Consider the following 16,308-nt stretch of genomic DNA (forward strand, 5'->3'; position numbering starts at 1 on the left):
GGGCTCATCTTGGTTGTTGAAGACGTTTCACCTTTAATCCAAAGGGCCTCGACAGTTCTACATTTTAGGCGTGGAGTCCAGCTACTTATGCCTTTGCTGGCGTGGTCACATAAGGGTTGTCGGGTCGTTCACCCACCTCGTGGCAAAACAGCTCTTTAGCGGCTGGTCACCTTTCTCATGGAGTAAGACGATCCTTGGGTGAGAGATGTCAGAACATTGTTGTAAGCGGTCCTATCTGTCCAGATTGGGACATTGTTGTCCTCAACGCCATGTCCCTTCTTTTTTTTTGTTTTTTTAGAGGCTTTTAAACGGCTGAATCTGGACCCGAGGAGGCTAGCCTCTTATGTTGTGCCATACGTTTCTGCAGGGGTCGCATTGTCACGCCAATGTCGAGGTCTTGGTCTTCAGCAACCAAGAAGAGGTCGGTCGCCTCGTTTCAACTTTCGCGGCTTACCGTGACCTAGACGACTGAGAATCTACACAGATACTTCAAACCTACAGTTTGCCTTTTCGGCTCAGGAAAAGCGCGAGTGCCTCCCTTTACCTCGACATCCTGAGCAAATGCGCGGACGTTGAGGAAAGACACTTGCACGGCAGCGTTCAACTTCTCATCGGTGGCGTCCATGAACATCTTCAAAGTGTTGATGCCGTCCTGGTAGTCATGCCTCAACTTGTCCACCTCGTCCGCCCTCGCGTACTGCCAACAAAACAGCAGACGGTCACTCCTACTTTCAAGTCTTAACCTTCAATTTGTAGTCCCAAACTAGTGGCAAAAATCAAGTCAGTCGAGTCGGGTCCCCGTATAAATTTCAAGCGAGTCGAAACGTTATTTGGGTCAAAGTAAAATCATATAATCTTGCTCAGTCAAAAAAACAGATTTTTCTACATTTGCCACTTTGCACTCAGTAAACGGAACTTGTGTTAGTTCGCGGTACTAACACATTCACAATCATCATTGAATGTTCCAAAACCAATTTCTGTGCTATGTATTACTTTGTTTGCACCAGTCCTACAATTGGAAACTTAAGTCTGACTTCAAGTCATGTGACTCGAATCCCCCACCTCTGCTTTGAAGTGTAAAAAAGACGTCGGACAGAGCGGCTTCATTTACGTATTTGACTTTGACGAAGAGCTCCCGCCATCGGCCGTTCAGAAGAAGGAGCTGCTGCTTGAGGTCTCGCGACACGCTGTCGTCGCAGGTCTCGATGAGGAAGTTGCCGGCGTCGTTCATGTCCATGTGTTGCTGGACCCAGTGGGACAGGTTGCGAAAAAATTCCTGAATCAAAATGAAAAAACACGTTTCTGTTTTTGTGTCCGCACAAATGGACACGATCCGCTGACGCCGCATTTTGTTTTTTTAGTTTGACACTAAACTTCACCCAGGAGCAGCAATAAACAGCTTGAAGCCTCTACAGGAAAATATAAACCTTTTTCATGGAGATATCAATTACTTGTACATTTGCTATTCATATACTTTTCATGACATTTTTGCTTTGGTGGGGTGAAAGAAAAATGCTCCTTTTGCTCACCAATCACAAAGACGACTTGTTTTGGGGTCAACCGTCACCTGCGTACTTACGCGCTTAGCGCCCTCGGATCGGTTGAGCATGTGTTCGGCGTCCTCCAGCCAGGCCTGCAGGGCCGCCACCGTGCCACCGTACTTCTCCCAGTTGGAGATGACCTCCTCCAGCATGCTACGAACGCTGCGCACCTCCAGCGCCAGGTTTTTCCACTGGGCCGTGGCGTCGCCGAGGAATTTGCACACGCCCTCCGCTTCGTCAACTACGTACGTATGTGGATATGAATCAAGTTTGGTGAAATAAAGCATGTGGAAAATGTCATTTGCCATATTCCATCCATTCATTTTCTATGAATTCGAACCCCAGGACGTTAGAACTGAGAGCTTGACGTGCTCAAGCACTGTGATGCCAAAATGTGATTCTGTATTTTTGGTTTTCTTTTGTTAGTTCGGTGTCGTCGACCATGAACATGAACAGAATTATTTGTGGTGTTAAGAAAGAAGGGGGGAAAGTGGAGCCCCCCACGAGCAGGTTTAAAGGTACCATTCTCTTTTTTGGACTTACCTTTGTTACAGGTCTTAGGCCCTATAACATGAAATCGTCATCTGTTTACGACAAGACCGACAACAGGCGGCACGTGGCACAAACTACTCACAAATGTTTGGAGGATATTGGGCTTCTGGGTGAAATTTATGGATCAACCTAAAATGAACTCTATAACCTTGAACTCAATATGACCTTCTTTAGGGTTTCAACCCTGGGTAACGGCTTCCAATTAGGAAGTGCGGGGGGGACGAAAAGGAGGTCACTGATAGTGTAGGAATTGAGAACAAAATGAGTTTGGCAGTGAATGACTAAAGTGATCAATCACCATGGCAACGCTCAGTGTGGATAAGGATGAGGATGTCATCCAACAGTTTTTGCACGGGCTAATGATTTTCACCCTGAAATTTCCCCGGTAACCTCAACATCTCCAACTTTTGCGGTATTTATTATGTGCGATAAAAGAGGCTTACTAGAACTGTCAGACTTGACGTAGACGTCCGCTGCGTGCTTGAGTGCCGAAAAGAGGATCTCGTACTGCTCGAAGAACCTGTGGCCCTCAATGAACGTCTGGAGAAATGAAGGTCCGAATGAAACCGTTTGCACCGTGCCTCCGCCACAGCAACAATACGGCAAACTCACGAGATAACTCTGCAACAGGAGCTCCACCGAGTCCCGCCTGCTGTATTTAACGATCCAGGACTTGAGTTTGGACTCGGCCAACTGTAGAAAGGCCATCAGCCGATACTTCATCTCCCAGAATTCCAGTTTGATCAAGTGGCCGTGCGATGACGTGGACACAAAATTGAACCTGTAGATTGAAGACGTGCTTGATTTTTCCCTCGCTAGTGCTCGTTCGGCAGATCCCAGACGTCTCACCGTTCGGCCATATCTTGGAGCTGTTCTGGCGGAACCGGGACGCCGTTGACCGATCTGTCTCGGTGGATCTGCTGGAAAGGTAGCCTGTGCGATTCCAAGTTTTTTAACACCTCCTGCAACGTAGGGTCTGATTTGTTAAAGAATGCTCGTGGAAAAAGCAGCACAAAATGCTCACGAAAACTTTGATGGAAGCTGATCGAAGTCTGTTCAAAGGGCAAAATTGGCACACAATTCATTTTGCGTGCTATTACTCGAATGTACAAAAGAGCGGGAGAAGAAAAGCAAATGGATGAATTTAACACATGCAATGTGATTTATAAAACCAGAGACGAATAGCGGTGGCTGCTGGTTTTGCATGATTAAATGCTGCGTCGGAAAGGCAGGTCCCTCAGAGTGATTTCGCAATTGAGCACCTGCTATTTGAGATCTCAGTGAATCAGGCCCGTAAAATCATCTCCTTTCAAGTGAACCTGAGGCGAACGTCCGAACAAAGCTGACCTCGTGCTGCTCCAGTTTCCTGCGGAGAACGTTAGCCGTCTCCTCGTGAGCATGCTGGACGGGAATGTCCTCCCTCAGGGCCATCTCGGCTCTGTGCAACCAGGCCCCGATCACGCCCAGAGGACCCGGCAGTGACTTGTCCAGGTGGATGTGCCAGTCCAGCAGCTGTAAATGACACCCATTTAAAAAAAAAAAAAAAAAAAAAAAAACAGAATAAGCTCTCACCATCAAAACAAGTCCACGTTCCTGGAAAAGGTCTACAGTAGACAAGCTGGAGAAGTGTTTCTATGCCCTCTCTTATACAAATGAAGGATTGTCCTCCAGGAAAGTTTTGTGTTCACATTACAATAGCTCAGCCAAGGGAATGATTGGAGAAAACATCATTTTAAACTGCAAGCTCTGATTCGGCCTTTAACATGAACGAGAAAATGTTCACACACAGAGGAATCGCAGCCTCTCAACTATTTAGTGACTCACTATAAGAAAATATGCAAATGCTGAACCATGATTTGGGATTAGGGGATTAACCAAATGATTCCAGCAGTCCATACTGACTTCACTACCTCTAGGATTTTGTATTGACAATACAAAATCCTGCAGACCCAGAGTGAACCAAATACTTTGTGGTAGTCTGGACGCCCTGTATGTCTCCTTGAAACCGCTCACGCAACAGAATCCCACCCACCCTGATGGACAGGCGATCCCACGACTGCTTGACCAGAGCCTGGTCCACGGACAGCTTTCCATCCTTGTGGACCGGCTGCAGCAGCGGATCCGTCTGTTTCTTCTTCATCTCGTACTGCACGCGGAAGTTCTTGAATGCCTGCGGAAAAGACCGTGCGGTTAAGAGCCGCAGACGGACGCGACCGGAACCGAGTTTCTCCAGCGTATACTGATGACGCGTACCTGATACTTGTCTGTGAGATTCCCCTCGGCCGCCTGGGCCCTCAGCACGTCTCTCTCCAGCTGGTCCAGGAAAACTTTCAGCTCCCTCAGCATCTTGCGCTCCTCACGCTGTCACATTTTCACATTGCGTGAGAGGATTACAACGCTTTCCGCCTGCTTTCTATCACTAACCGGCATTCTGTTATACACTGCACCCAGAAAGCACTCACAGTGCTTTACTTTTTCTGCTTTTTTGTGATGTTACAGCCTTATTCCAAAATGGAAGCAATTCATCCCCCCCCCCCCCCCTCCTGAAATTCTACACAAAACACCCCGTAATTAAAACATGAAACGTTTGCAAATGCATTAAAATCACATGTACATAAGTTTTCAAAGCAATCAGCCATCTCTGGGCCCATCTTGTTCCTCTAATTTGATATACATGAAACCTACACGCCTGAGGAAAAACAACCAATCAGAGACAGAAGGCTTGACTTACGAGCCTTGCACTTGTCGCACACTCACAGACACACCCACATATATTCTAATTACATGCAGTATACACAACACATTGATAAGTGACCAGTTTTGAAATCAGAAGCGTATCAAAACATGTTTTGCAACTATTACATTTCTTTTCCAAGGGGGATTGGTCACAAAAAAAAAATGCTTGCAAACATCTCAATGGTATTACACCAGAACACAATGAGCAATTCGGATTTGCTTTGGCGGGCCACATAAAATGATGTGGCGGGTCGGATCTGGCCCCCAGGCCGCCAGATTGACTCTTGTGCTGTAAGTGGGAACAGGATGCAACAGAACTCAATTTTGAGCTTCATGGCAAGGGCTGTGAATACTTATGTGCATGTGATTTCTTTCCTCTCTTATTTTTAAGAAATTTGCTCTTCTCCCAAAAAAAAAAAAAACGCTTCTTTTTCATGTTGCCATTATTTTATGTTGTTTGTAGAATTTCGAGGGGTTAAAAAAAAAAAAAACAAAAACTTAATTCCATTAGGAATGAGGCTGTAACATTAGTGCGCTGTGATTGCTTTCGGTTCGTGAATCCACATTCCAGAAACACCCCGAGGGGTAAGATTAGTGAGAAAACAGCACACGTTGGAGGCTAAGAGACTGAAAAGCTACCGAATACTAGTGAGGGAGCCCAACATACCTCAAGCATTTGCTCTATGTCTTGAGGGGCAAACTATCCGGGGAAGGCGGCAAAGCACACAAAAGAGATGCGTCAGAGAAAAAAGGCATTCGAGGAAGCCGGGCGGAGAAGATAGACGGCATGCGCGGCTCCGCGACACCGCCGCTCACCCTGAAGCACGGGAACCGACAGCGCAAAGGTCGGAATGGAGCCGAGGCGCAGCTTTCATGTGCACACGAGCGGATGGAGAAATCAAACGACAAGCTCGGCGGTGATGGGAAACAGATTTGTTGTGTTCATGCGGTGAGATCAGAGCATGTGCACAACAACAAAGCGCAGCGCTGCATGTTTGCCACGACGTTCAACGAGCGATATCGCACACAAATGAGGCAACTAATGTGTTTCAATGTTGGGAAATAGTTTGAAACAGATTGCAATGATTTACAGTAAACCTACATCTAGAGGTGCAACAATGAATTAATCGGCAACTAATCCATTATCAAGTTCACGATCAAGTTAATCTATTTTGAGAATCGATGAATTGTTCAGAGACCTTTTTTAACTTGGAATCCAAACCCTCTCGGCAGTAAATACACTCCCGATTTCTGTAGTCCTCCATGAAAGTAGTTTGGAACATTCCAAACGGTAGCCAATGTGTTGCTGGTCAACTAAATGACTTTAGCAAATCATTCCATTCTGTTTGTATTCACATTCTGCCTTTCCTACCTCCTCGTGCTGTCCGTCAGTTCCCGAGTGGTGAGGGTTCGGGTAGTGCTTGAGGAACTGAGCCACGTACGTCATGATGGACTTCTCGTCTGGCTTGTCGACGTCTACATCTGCGGAGTGACGAAAAACAATCAACAAACGGGACCGAGCTACAGCAATGGTTCTCAAACGCAAGATTTCTTCCATGCCCCCAAATTTTGACCACTCCTGTTCTAGAGTATCTAACAACAACGGCACTCCCGGCACCTTCTGGGTCCAGCAGACGAGGGATGCCCAGCTCGTTCTCCGCAAGCGAGAAAGCCTCCTCCAGATTCTCCTTGTTGCCTCTGCGGCGCACCGCTTGCATGTCCACCAGGTCGGGCCGGACGGCGTGCACCACCGACTGGAACGCAACTCCGTCGCGCCAGCTGGGACCGAAGTCCCTCACCTCGATCCCGTGATGCCTGAGGAACAGATCGAGACTCATTTTCGGACCTTTTCCCATCTCCGATTGCACCACTCGTAAACAAACCCTACATGTCATTTTGCCACGGCGGAGCGGCTGAGAAAAAAAGGCTAAAAAAAGTCGATACTTGGACATACTTGGCGACGGTGCACTGCACCCATCTGAGCAGGGCCTTCTTGGCGTTGCCCTGAAACTTGACCACTTTTCTCTTCATGGGAGGACTCCCAGTTTCGGAACTCTCCACCGAGGAATTGCTTGTGGACAAGGCCTGGAGGGCTGGAAGGTTGCTGGTCAACTCCTCAATCTGAGCAAGGAAAAGATGGTTGGAGGCGATCGTGCATTATCTTCTGCGAAAAATGACAACATCTTACTGAGTCACTTATAGTAGTAGAAGTACTATTCTTCTTCGTTTGTGTCTGCAAGACTGCATGATACTGCCTCCCAGGGGCCAAGGCGAGCACATCAGACGGAGCAGCACAATGAATTGAATTGCTGCATTAAATCGTGATGCATATGATGTTGTTATGCTATGGTTTGATAAAGTACACAGCACGGTGCTATTTTTCCTTCTTTAAAAACTCAAACACACACAATTTGTTCTTGTTTTATTTGTGGGAGGGGAACAGCTCAATGGAGAACAATGATTCGTTTAAAGGTGTGCTTTGAGAAGTTAAAATCTGTTAAAGCCATGTAGGATGAGGTAAAACCGGGGTTCACGATACCTGGAAACAGAGGATAACGGTCCATATCAACCCGAGGACGATGGCTGGTCGTCCGTCTGCGATGTCCGTGGCGTGGATGTTAACCAGTTTGATCTGAAACAATTATTCCCTGTAAGAGACCTCGAGGATAGCATTTGCTGCTAATATGCGGCCCGAAAAAGGCCTCTCAAGTTTAACATGGTTCCAAATGATAGCGCAAGCTTCGACGTTGGAACTCTGATGTGCAAGACAAACAAAATCAATACAAGGCACGACGGGAACAATCGGTGGGTAATCGGCACAGGCTAGCAGCTCATATTATATCAGCGATGTAATGCAATCGTGGGTTGCATGCTCTTGTTAGGCTATGCTAACTCTCTTAGCACTGATAAAACCTGATTTATATCCCAACAGTCTACGGTTTTTAGCTTTGGACCATCTTCCCGCGCACCTCCAGGATTTTAGGCCTGACGCACTCTACGATAACTTCTTGTTGTATCGAGCGACGCTGGCTTGTCCAGAAACGTACAAATTGTTCCTTTCAAGCAGGAAAAGCAGATGTAAGCACACTCAATCAGAGAAACGGGACATATAATGTAAAATTGACTTTTTCATGGTTTGTGTACAAATAGTTGGGTCTCTGAAGTGCCAGTCCATCCTTCAAGTGTAACATTCAACAACAAGGTCATTATTTTGTGAGCTACCCGTTTCCAAAAATGCTGTTCTGGATTCGGACAGATTCGGATTTGGCGATGTGTCTGCTGCACGTGCCACATACGCTGCTCAGCTAGCGCTTCCTCCACAAGTGAAAATACAACCCACTGCTCTTGATTGGGGCCGGTTTACTTTTGTGTTTGTTTTTTTAAGACTTTTCAACGAACAAAGTACTCGCCCACCGACACATTTGTAGAAATACCGAACTCGAGATTGACTCGGTTGTCTAACTTCACACTCGAAGGGTGGGCAGGCACTCCAGGGACCCAACTATTTGTATACGAACATTAAAAAGTCCCTTTTTCATCATATGTTCCCTTCGAAGAAGAAAAAGCACAACAAACGTGAATCGGAAAACTGAACGCCAGCGTTTTTGTCGAAGAAGAGCCGAATAGTAAATTGGTTGAAGAAAGTCATGCCGTCGTGCATCAATTGACAAGAAAGCAAACGGTTGACAAGTGCTTAAGCGGGGGCGACTGACCGGTGATCCTTGATACCGACACTGAGAGCACACGTGATGGGAGAAAGATCATAACAAACTGTAAGTGTCTATCCCCGCGGGGGGGCAAGAGAAAAGTGGGACACGGCTCACTCCATAAAAAGGATTCAGAGATGGAGATTATGCAACTTCGAGCCGCTCTCCTCTCTGAATGTCGACCACGTCTGCACCTTGCAGATTCTGACAAATAGCGTCACAATCTTCCCGGGACTGCTTTTTGTCCGACACGAGAGTTCGTTTACTGGTTCAAGAAGCGCCGAATGCTTACCTTCCTCCCCTCGAGGAATCTGAGCGCAGTGCCGATGTTGGAAACCCAGTGGATCCTCTTGAGTTGACGAACTTGCTCGGAGGGCTAGTGAAGTTCACAAAGCACGTTACGCTTCAATTTTAGTTTAGAATGGTTGGGCGGTAGAGATGAAAAAATGTGAACATTTTCACAAAGTATTACGTATTATTATGTAAACATCAAAAAATCACTCTCTCTCTGAAAATATTGTAAAACATAATAATCATCAAACCTATGATATTAGAAATTGTATACCCAGTAGATTTCTTCTCATTCAAGACAACTATGAAATTACTTGAACATGACTGGGATTATTGAATAGTCGTAATACTACATTAAAATATTAATCTGATGAATTAAAGGCTTTGTTATGAATTATTTTCCTTATGCTCAATTTTCCTACATTTCTCCATCATAATACTTCAATTTTGAATTTTGATTCCTTTTCCACTTGAAATAACCCCCCCCTCCCCCTCCCCTTGCCCAGCACTTACAAATTTACAGACTGTAAAAAACTGTCCCCTTAGCTGTAGAGTATTTCAAAGTTAAATGATGGCAAAAGTTAATTTCTTATTGTTGAAACATTATTCAACATCTGGAGGTCGAACTAATTGTGGGCCATTTTTGAGGTTTTCACATGTATAAAAAGACAAAATGAATGCAAGAAACCCTACTTACAAGTCTTTGGCCCGACAGCACTTCCAAAAGAGCCAAGAGCTTCACCCCATCTTTAATGTCCTCGAAAAGATCGCTGACTTCGAGCGGTGGTTTACGCTGCAAGAGAAGACAACAAGCGTGCAAACACAAGTTGTCGTCGACGCGAGACCAATGTCTTTGCGCCCGGACCGAATGTGCATGTGAAAGGACGTTGGTATGCTAAGCCGTGGCCAGCGACCAAACGCTGGGAGCGACAAACAGGCTTGTTAGCAACCAGCGCCCCCGGCCTCCCCGTGGCTGAAAAGATGGTGTCGTTCCCTTGGCGATGGCTCGACGCCCGGTACTGAGCCTACGAGCGCGTTCCTCTAACCCTCGGCACGCCGTCTCCAGATTACACGTGGGCACGTTCACAGAAACGCACAGGCAGCGGAGCGCTGCGAGTCTATCAGATGAGTATTTATTCAGTGGCGCTAAGCTCGAATGAAAAGGCTCTTTGCTTGGCGTCGTTCACCGCTCATCTCACGACTCAGTTGCCTGGCTATGCGGGGCAAAGAGTGTGAAGAGGCTAGCGTCTGCCCGAGAGTGGCGTACTTGAATGCATATGCGGCACAATCCCCTCGGGGTGACACATCCAGAATTAGCACGTGGCACCCATCCATCCATTTTCTGTACCGCTTGTTCTCATTTAGGTCACTGGTGAGCTGCAACTAACAGTATTGTGATGTATAAAAACACACGATAATCAAACCTGCTCTCCACAAAGCAGTGGAAAAGGTGCTGCGTCATTCAAAGTGAGAGGAAACAAATACGAAGAGATAAGCGGAAAATGCAGACAGCTGAGGAAGTGGACGATGGATGACACTTTTCACCCCCAGCTTTTACTTTTATTGCAGGAGTGCACGGTGCAGTAATCCCGCTCTGATTTGCAAATTTCTGCATTTGCATTCTCACCTACCCAAACTCACCTCGTTTTTTTTCTGTAGAACACGACTAAAACTACAACCCCAATTCCAATGAAGTTGGGACGTTGCGGTAAACCTAAATACAAACAGAGTTGTTTGTCTTTAATGGTTACGTTGTAAAATGAGCTTAAAATGATATTAAAGTGAGATCATAGTTTGGGATAAATTGAGGGTGAAAACTACAAAAACTAAATTAAAACTACAATTGAGTTGTATTGAGGGGGGTGCTTGGTCCCTAACCTCCCCACCTATTTATGGATATAAAAAACCGAATAATAATAATTTAAATTTTTTGGCCTATTTGTTTCTTTTTATGGGGAGAAACAACCCTTACAAACGCTTATTTCATGTACATACAAAAAATTCAATGCAATGATTATGGGGGTCAATTCTTCGCAGATTTTCGCTATTCGCAGCCCGTTCCCTTTCCCCCTGCAAATAGCGTGGGTCCACTGTTGCAAGTGTTCAGCGTCCTCAATTAAAAGCACGATGTAGCAAACCATCATTTCATCGGGACTAGATACTGGTGTATCTTTGCTGTACCACGGGAGACAAGCATACCTTTCATCGCCATGTAGATATTTTGTCCTACCCCTAAGATGCAATATCAATGATCTTTTCCATGATGCAGCATGATTTCAGTGCAATTGGTATGCACGCAACACACACCAGGCACAGCGCGCACTTTCTAACGAGCTCTGCCTGCAAATTATTTCACTTCAACAACCTTTGAACTCGTGCAGGCACGACAAGCCCAACACTAGACAATTCTACATTCACTTTCTCCGGTGTTATTTAAGGGTCACACTTGAAGTGAGGCGGCCTCACGCATATGCGCTATTTTGGAAGCGAATCGACGACAGCCTGCGGGGAATTGTCCTCGCCCCGTTGTTCTCCATCTGCATCACTGTGCACATATCCTCTCACAACATACACCCCCCCCCCCCCACGAACATCGAGCGCAGTTCGGCACAGACAGCATATGCATGTGAGGGTACTCGTCCAAGTTTGTTTATAAAAAAAAAAAAAAAAAAAAAAATGTAAAAAAAAATCCCCTCTCACAACGTGACCTTTACGCCGGAGAAGTGGATCTTCACCTGCCACGGACATAACAACAAGGCGCATAACATCCTTATTTACAGTCGTTTAGCCAGCACGGCACCATAATTAGCGGTCATCACAGTGGCGGAATCACGCGTACGCCGTAAAACCCGCCACTCTGGAGCCTCTCTCGTGAGCAGCTTGGAAACGTGTAAGAGGCACAGATGAAATTGACGCATTAGGGCTGTGACAGTCGCATTTCTCCTGCCTTTGCCTTTTACACACATTGCCACAAATGTGTGGCCTTTCACAGAACGACAGCGACAACGGACCGGAAGAAGTTAGTGTCGGACGCTCTGATGAACTCCGTGCCCAAGCGGGGTAAGGCAGTGCTGGGAAATAATGATGGCCACGCAAAATATTGACACTTCTGGCACAATTTGGACATTTTCACATAGGGGTGCACTCACTCTGATTGCCAGCTGTTTCGACATTAATGGCTGTGTGTCAGTGTCTTGGCACCGATCTCTTTTTACAACAGCGCAACATCAATAAATCAAAGTCAAAAATCAAGTTCATTTCAATATTTCACTCTCCAACGACAGTTCTACTCCTACTCGCAGCGCAGAGGTAAAGTCATAATTACAGGAAATATTTGCACGAAAAACACATTTCGGCAATAAATATGAAAAATCTTTTTTGTGCCGCATGACGACATAATCTGATGCAACTGCGCTAACAAGTTTGTTGCGTCCAGATTGTAACCTCAAAACGTCCAATGTGTGTACCGTTGTAAACCGAGGACCCCCTGTCATTTTTTTTTTTTTTTTACTGTCGCAAAGGAGTAGGAGGCGCGAGAATCGATGAGTCAGACGCTTACCTTAGCCAAGTGAGAGTTGATCCATTTGGTGAAGGTTCTCTTCTGCACAGCTTCTTGCTCGTCTGCAAACAGAAAGCACACGACACGTCGGAACCAGGCAAGGCCACCGTACATACCGGAATCAACTCCGCCTGGTCAATGCGCTGCCAATCGATCGATGTCAATCAGGTTCCACTGCTCGAGCCGCCGCTAAGCAATATGGCTACGAATCGGTTTGAGTCACTTAATAAGGAAAATATGAGAACATCTCTGGGTGCTTTCCCACCTTTAGTTCCAGTTGATGGCTTTGCAAACTTGGTACTCGGTTTCCCAGATGGTTTGGCGCCTTTTGACCAAAAGCCAAGTGGAACAAAGCGTCAACAACAAACCACGTGAGATGGCTGTCTTCTCTCTTTTTTTTTTTTTTTTTTTTTTTTTAGTCCAAAGAATGTAAACAGGAAGAAGATTTGTTCATAATTAAGTGGACAATCTATCTGAGGTGCACTTTATTGTGATCAAATTAGCGTCCGTCAGGCAGTGAAAAGACAATACGCTTCTGTCAGACCAAAATCAAGTCGTGTTCAGTGAGTCTCATCTGTTTACTTCCTGCAGTGACCGCAACTTGTATGTCTGTTTGGACCAACGCATCAGTCGGTTCAGTCCGCATCTGAGTTTGATGATCGTGTTCAGACCTGACCAAAAAAAAAAAACGAATCTGGTCCTCTATCTTTACTAACTGTAGTTATGTCAGCGTTACGTCGTTTATGGTCAAACCTGCTCACTTCTTTCCCACAACCGAACCACGCCAGAGTTTGTCTGGAAGCGTATCGACGAAACTGTTGGTTAGGTCCGCATATGAGTTTGATTGGCGGGTGCAGACCTGCCAATCAAACCCACAAACTGCACCAAGTGGGGGGTTCTGTGTGGTCACCAAGTTACTGTAACTGTTTCAACTCTTGGGCCATGGATCGGATCGAAGGTGGATTGCTTTTCTTACCGCAACCCAATCACGCCTGGAACTGTACCGACGGACCGGTCGGTTTGGTCCGCATAAATCGAAGACCTGTTCGGTAAAGCAACGGTCTCATCCGTTTACTATATGTACAGTAGTTGCGTCACCATCACCTGATTGGTCCATTCTGGACGGGATCAAGGTCGGATCGCTTTCTCGCCACAGCTGAACCGGTACCGACGGGATGAGTCGACGGTCTGATCTATGAGCTTGTAGTTCCATATGGGAGCTTGCAGCGACATCACCATTACATCATTTACAGTTAAGCCTGATTGGTTTGACTTTGGGCGAGAGGCAAGGTACACAACGGGCTGGTCACCAGCCAATCCCAGGACACATATAGACAAGCAACCACGAAGACCTTGAATAATCTACAGTCCTTCCATGCTTGTTTTTGGAATGTGATAGGAAGCCGGAGTACCCGCGAAAACCCACGCAAGCACGGGCAGAACATGCAAACGCCACACAGCGGAGATCCAAAGCCCAGTCCTCAAAACTGCGATGCAGACGTGCCGACCACTTGCGCGCCGTGTTGACCCTGACCTGAACCAATGCAACGGAAATCCATCAGTTGTGAACTTAACTGCATCCTCGTGAAAGAAGTCTTGTTTGATGATGCCGTTTTCGTCATTGTGGATAGCGTGACGCAGCTTTATACCCCACTTGAACTACAGCACTGAAGGACAAATCCCCCCCCACCCCCATCTGTCCACCCGTCCATCGGTCCATCCAACATTGTGAGGTTAATTAGCTGTCAGGGAGCATTGCAGCAGCAAGCCTGCAGCAGTGCCAACACACTGTGCACTCGCAGGTCTCAAAAAGAGGTCACGTCAGGAGATTAGCGGCAGCCTCCTTTGTGGTTCTGTTAATGCGACCACAAGGCCCCTTGTGCATTATGCAGCAGCTTCCTTTTTGACTCCAAGCCGACCAACTCCACGGCGATACGGCAGTCACGCTCACAAGACGTCACCGCGCCAGTGCCCAACGTTCGGCCGCCGATGCTCGCCGGTGCGTCGACAAGTGCGGCGCGCATCCGTCCGCCAATTAGAACGCGCCTTCCTCTAATTGTATCCCCGCAGACGTGGACTTACCCCGCAGATATTGAAAGAATCCCGTGACCAGATTCAAGGAGGTCTTCCCGGCGCAAACGTCCTTGTAGCGAGCCATTCGACAGACCCATGTGTCAAAGAAGTAACATCCACCGTGGGCTCCCCCCCCCCCCCCAAAGCAGGAAGCGACACGGAAAAGGGCTGGCTGGGATGAATGCGACCCCCCCCACCCCGTCTGCCCTTACACACACTCGCTCTCTGACACGCACTCACACTCACACACTCCCGAATGCCTGATCTGGTTTACAATCCCATCCTTTCCTCTCGCCGTGGCGTTCGCATCCAGAGGAGCCACGGATGTGGATGCGCACAGCCCCCGCTGCACCGGGGCGTCATCGGCACAGCGCCGTCAGAGGCGCGGCCAATCGGCAGCGAGCAGGCGGGGGGGGGCGGCAGGAGACGACGATGTCACGTGATTTGGTTCACCGAGAGGCTCCTTTGGATAATCCGCCGTGACTGATGCTCGCGCCACCGAACACGTTCAATTCGACAACAAAATTGCCGATATTTCAATTTCAACGTATAATTCATAGTCATAAAGATCAATATCTAAAAACTAATTCACAATCAAGAGTATGCAGTACTATAATAGTATAATCATTTTCATTTGAAATGCAACTTTTAAAAAATATACTAAAAATGTGCAACATAATGTAGTACATTGAATTTTAATTTATGATTCATATTCATAAGTATGCAATATCAGTTTTTAATTTTAAATATAAAACGATAAAGTAACAAATCTTTTTCACAAAAATATCAAATTGACAAAAACACAATCCCCCCCCCCCCCAAAAAAAACAGCTAATGGCACCTATTTTTTATTATTAAAAATTATAGATATATAAATGTATGTAAATCATTAGCCTAATAGCATATTTGCCTAAATGTAAACTTTTTAGGAATGCAAAAAAAAAAGGAACATTTTCAAAGAGATTAATATTTTTTATTGATTTGGTAACATTAAGTTAAATAAGACTAGCAATTATACTATTAGGCTCACAAAATCTATTTCATTTAATGATTAGTGAATTTATCATCATCATCAATTATAATGTCAAAAAAAAAGACGTTTTCAATAAATTTTTTCTTTTATACACTCGTCATATATTACAAAAGACTTTTTCCTCTGAACTTTTGCTCACATAAGGCAATAATTAAATACATTGTAACTATAACTAAATGTATTTTGTAAAGTATTAATATGGTAATAAATATATACATACGGGTTTATAGAAATAATACTACTAATTTGTGAATGACTACAAATCTAAATGTATTAAGTAGTATTCTATACGACAGTTATTATATATATATATATACATATATATATATATATAAAAAAATATATATATTCTAATGAACACATTTTGTTCTTCTGGCATTGAATGAAGTCTCCAGAGTCCTCTTTTTTCTTTTTGTTTCTTTTTTTAACTAAATTGAAAACAGCGTAAAAAGCTCAATAATTAATGGATGTGGCGCCTCGTCTACCATCTGCTCCCACGCTGCCATTGTGACGGCAAAGTAGACGCCCCCACCCACGACCCACCGCGGGACTCCCACTGTCGTACGTACTGTCGTACGTATTCTTGCTTCGCTTAACGTCGCACTTGTGCTTATAACACACAATCGTGGCAGAGTACATGGTAGCGTGGGGGGAAAAAAACAAAAAAACATCCTTTCTTCTTTCAAGACCACCAGTGAGCTAAAAGCTTTTCTTCTAAAAATAGATCAGAGCTGCCGATTCTATTATTGGTGCTCTGTACCCAGATGCTGCAACTTGCCCACAAAAACTAGCTCGGTGCTTTTTATAGAAGCAAAG

At 45.6% G+C, this 16,308-nt stretch overlaps 1 protein-coding gene across 10 annotated transcripts in view; it reads right to left on the bottom strand.

The window, feature by feature from the left end:
- syne1b (spectrin repeat containing, nuclear envelope 1b) overlaps window positions 1–16,308 on the bottom strand; it is a 103,718-nt gene that overhangs the window by 82,616 nt on the left and 4,794 nt on the right. For 6 of the 10 annotated variants that reach the window (XM_061695642.1, XM_061695641.1, XM_061695643.1 and 3 more), the window contains exons 1-18: window positions 14,469–14,831; window positions 12,387–12,448; window positions 9,525–9,620; window positions 8,829–8,912; window positions 7,369–7,461; window positions 6,784–6,950; window positions 6,448–6,644; window positions 6,202–6,311; window positions 5,497–5,529; window positions 4,347–4,454; window positions 4,126–4,263; window positions 3,441–3,605; window positions 2,943–3,055; window positions 2,706–2,874; window positions 2,537–2,633; window positions 1,580–1,782; window positions 1,112–1,276; window positions 545–697 (exon numbers count right to left, since the gene is read on the bottom strand). In XM_061695642.1, coding sequence (XP_061551626.1) covers window positions 545–697; window positions 1,112–1,276; window positions 1,580–1,782; window positions 2,537–2,633; window positions 2,706–2,874; window positions 2,943–3,055; window positions 3,441–3,605; window positions 4,126–4,263; window positions 4,347–4,454; window positions 5,497–5,529; window positions 6,202–6,311; window positions 6,448–6,644; window positions 6,784–6,950; window positions 7,369–7,461; window positions 8,829–8,912; window positions 9,525–9,620; window positions 12,387–12,448; window positions 14,469–14,544 — 2,229 coding nt within the window. In that variant the 5' untranslated portion in view covers window positions 14,545–14,831. Of the gene's footprint in view, window positions 1–544; window positions 698–1,111; window positions 1,277–1,579; window positions 1,783–2,536; window positions 2,634–2,705; window positions 2,875–2,942; window positions 3,056–3,440; window positions 3,606–4,125; window positions 4,264–4,346; window positions 4,455–5,496; window positions 5,530–6,201; window positions 6,312–6,447; window positions 6,645–6,783; window positions 6,951–7,368; window positions 7,462–8,828; window positions 8,913–9,524; window positions 9,621–12,386; window positions 12,449–14,468; window positions 14,832–16,308 lie in introns of those variants that run through there. The other 4 variants (XM_061695647.1, XM_061695638.1, XM_061695639.1 and 1 more) reach the window with 3 other exon arrangements.

This window comes from Phycodurus eques, chromosome 14 (genome assembly GCF_024500275.1).
Source record: "Phycodurus eques isolate BA_2022a chromosome 14, UOR_Pequ_1.1, whole genome shotgun sequence".
Taxonomy (NCBI): Eukaryota; Metazoa; Chordata; class Actinopteri; order Syngnathiformes; family Syngnathidae; genus Phycodurus; species Phycodurus eques.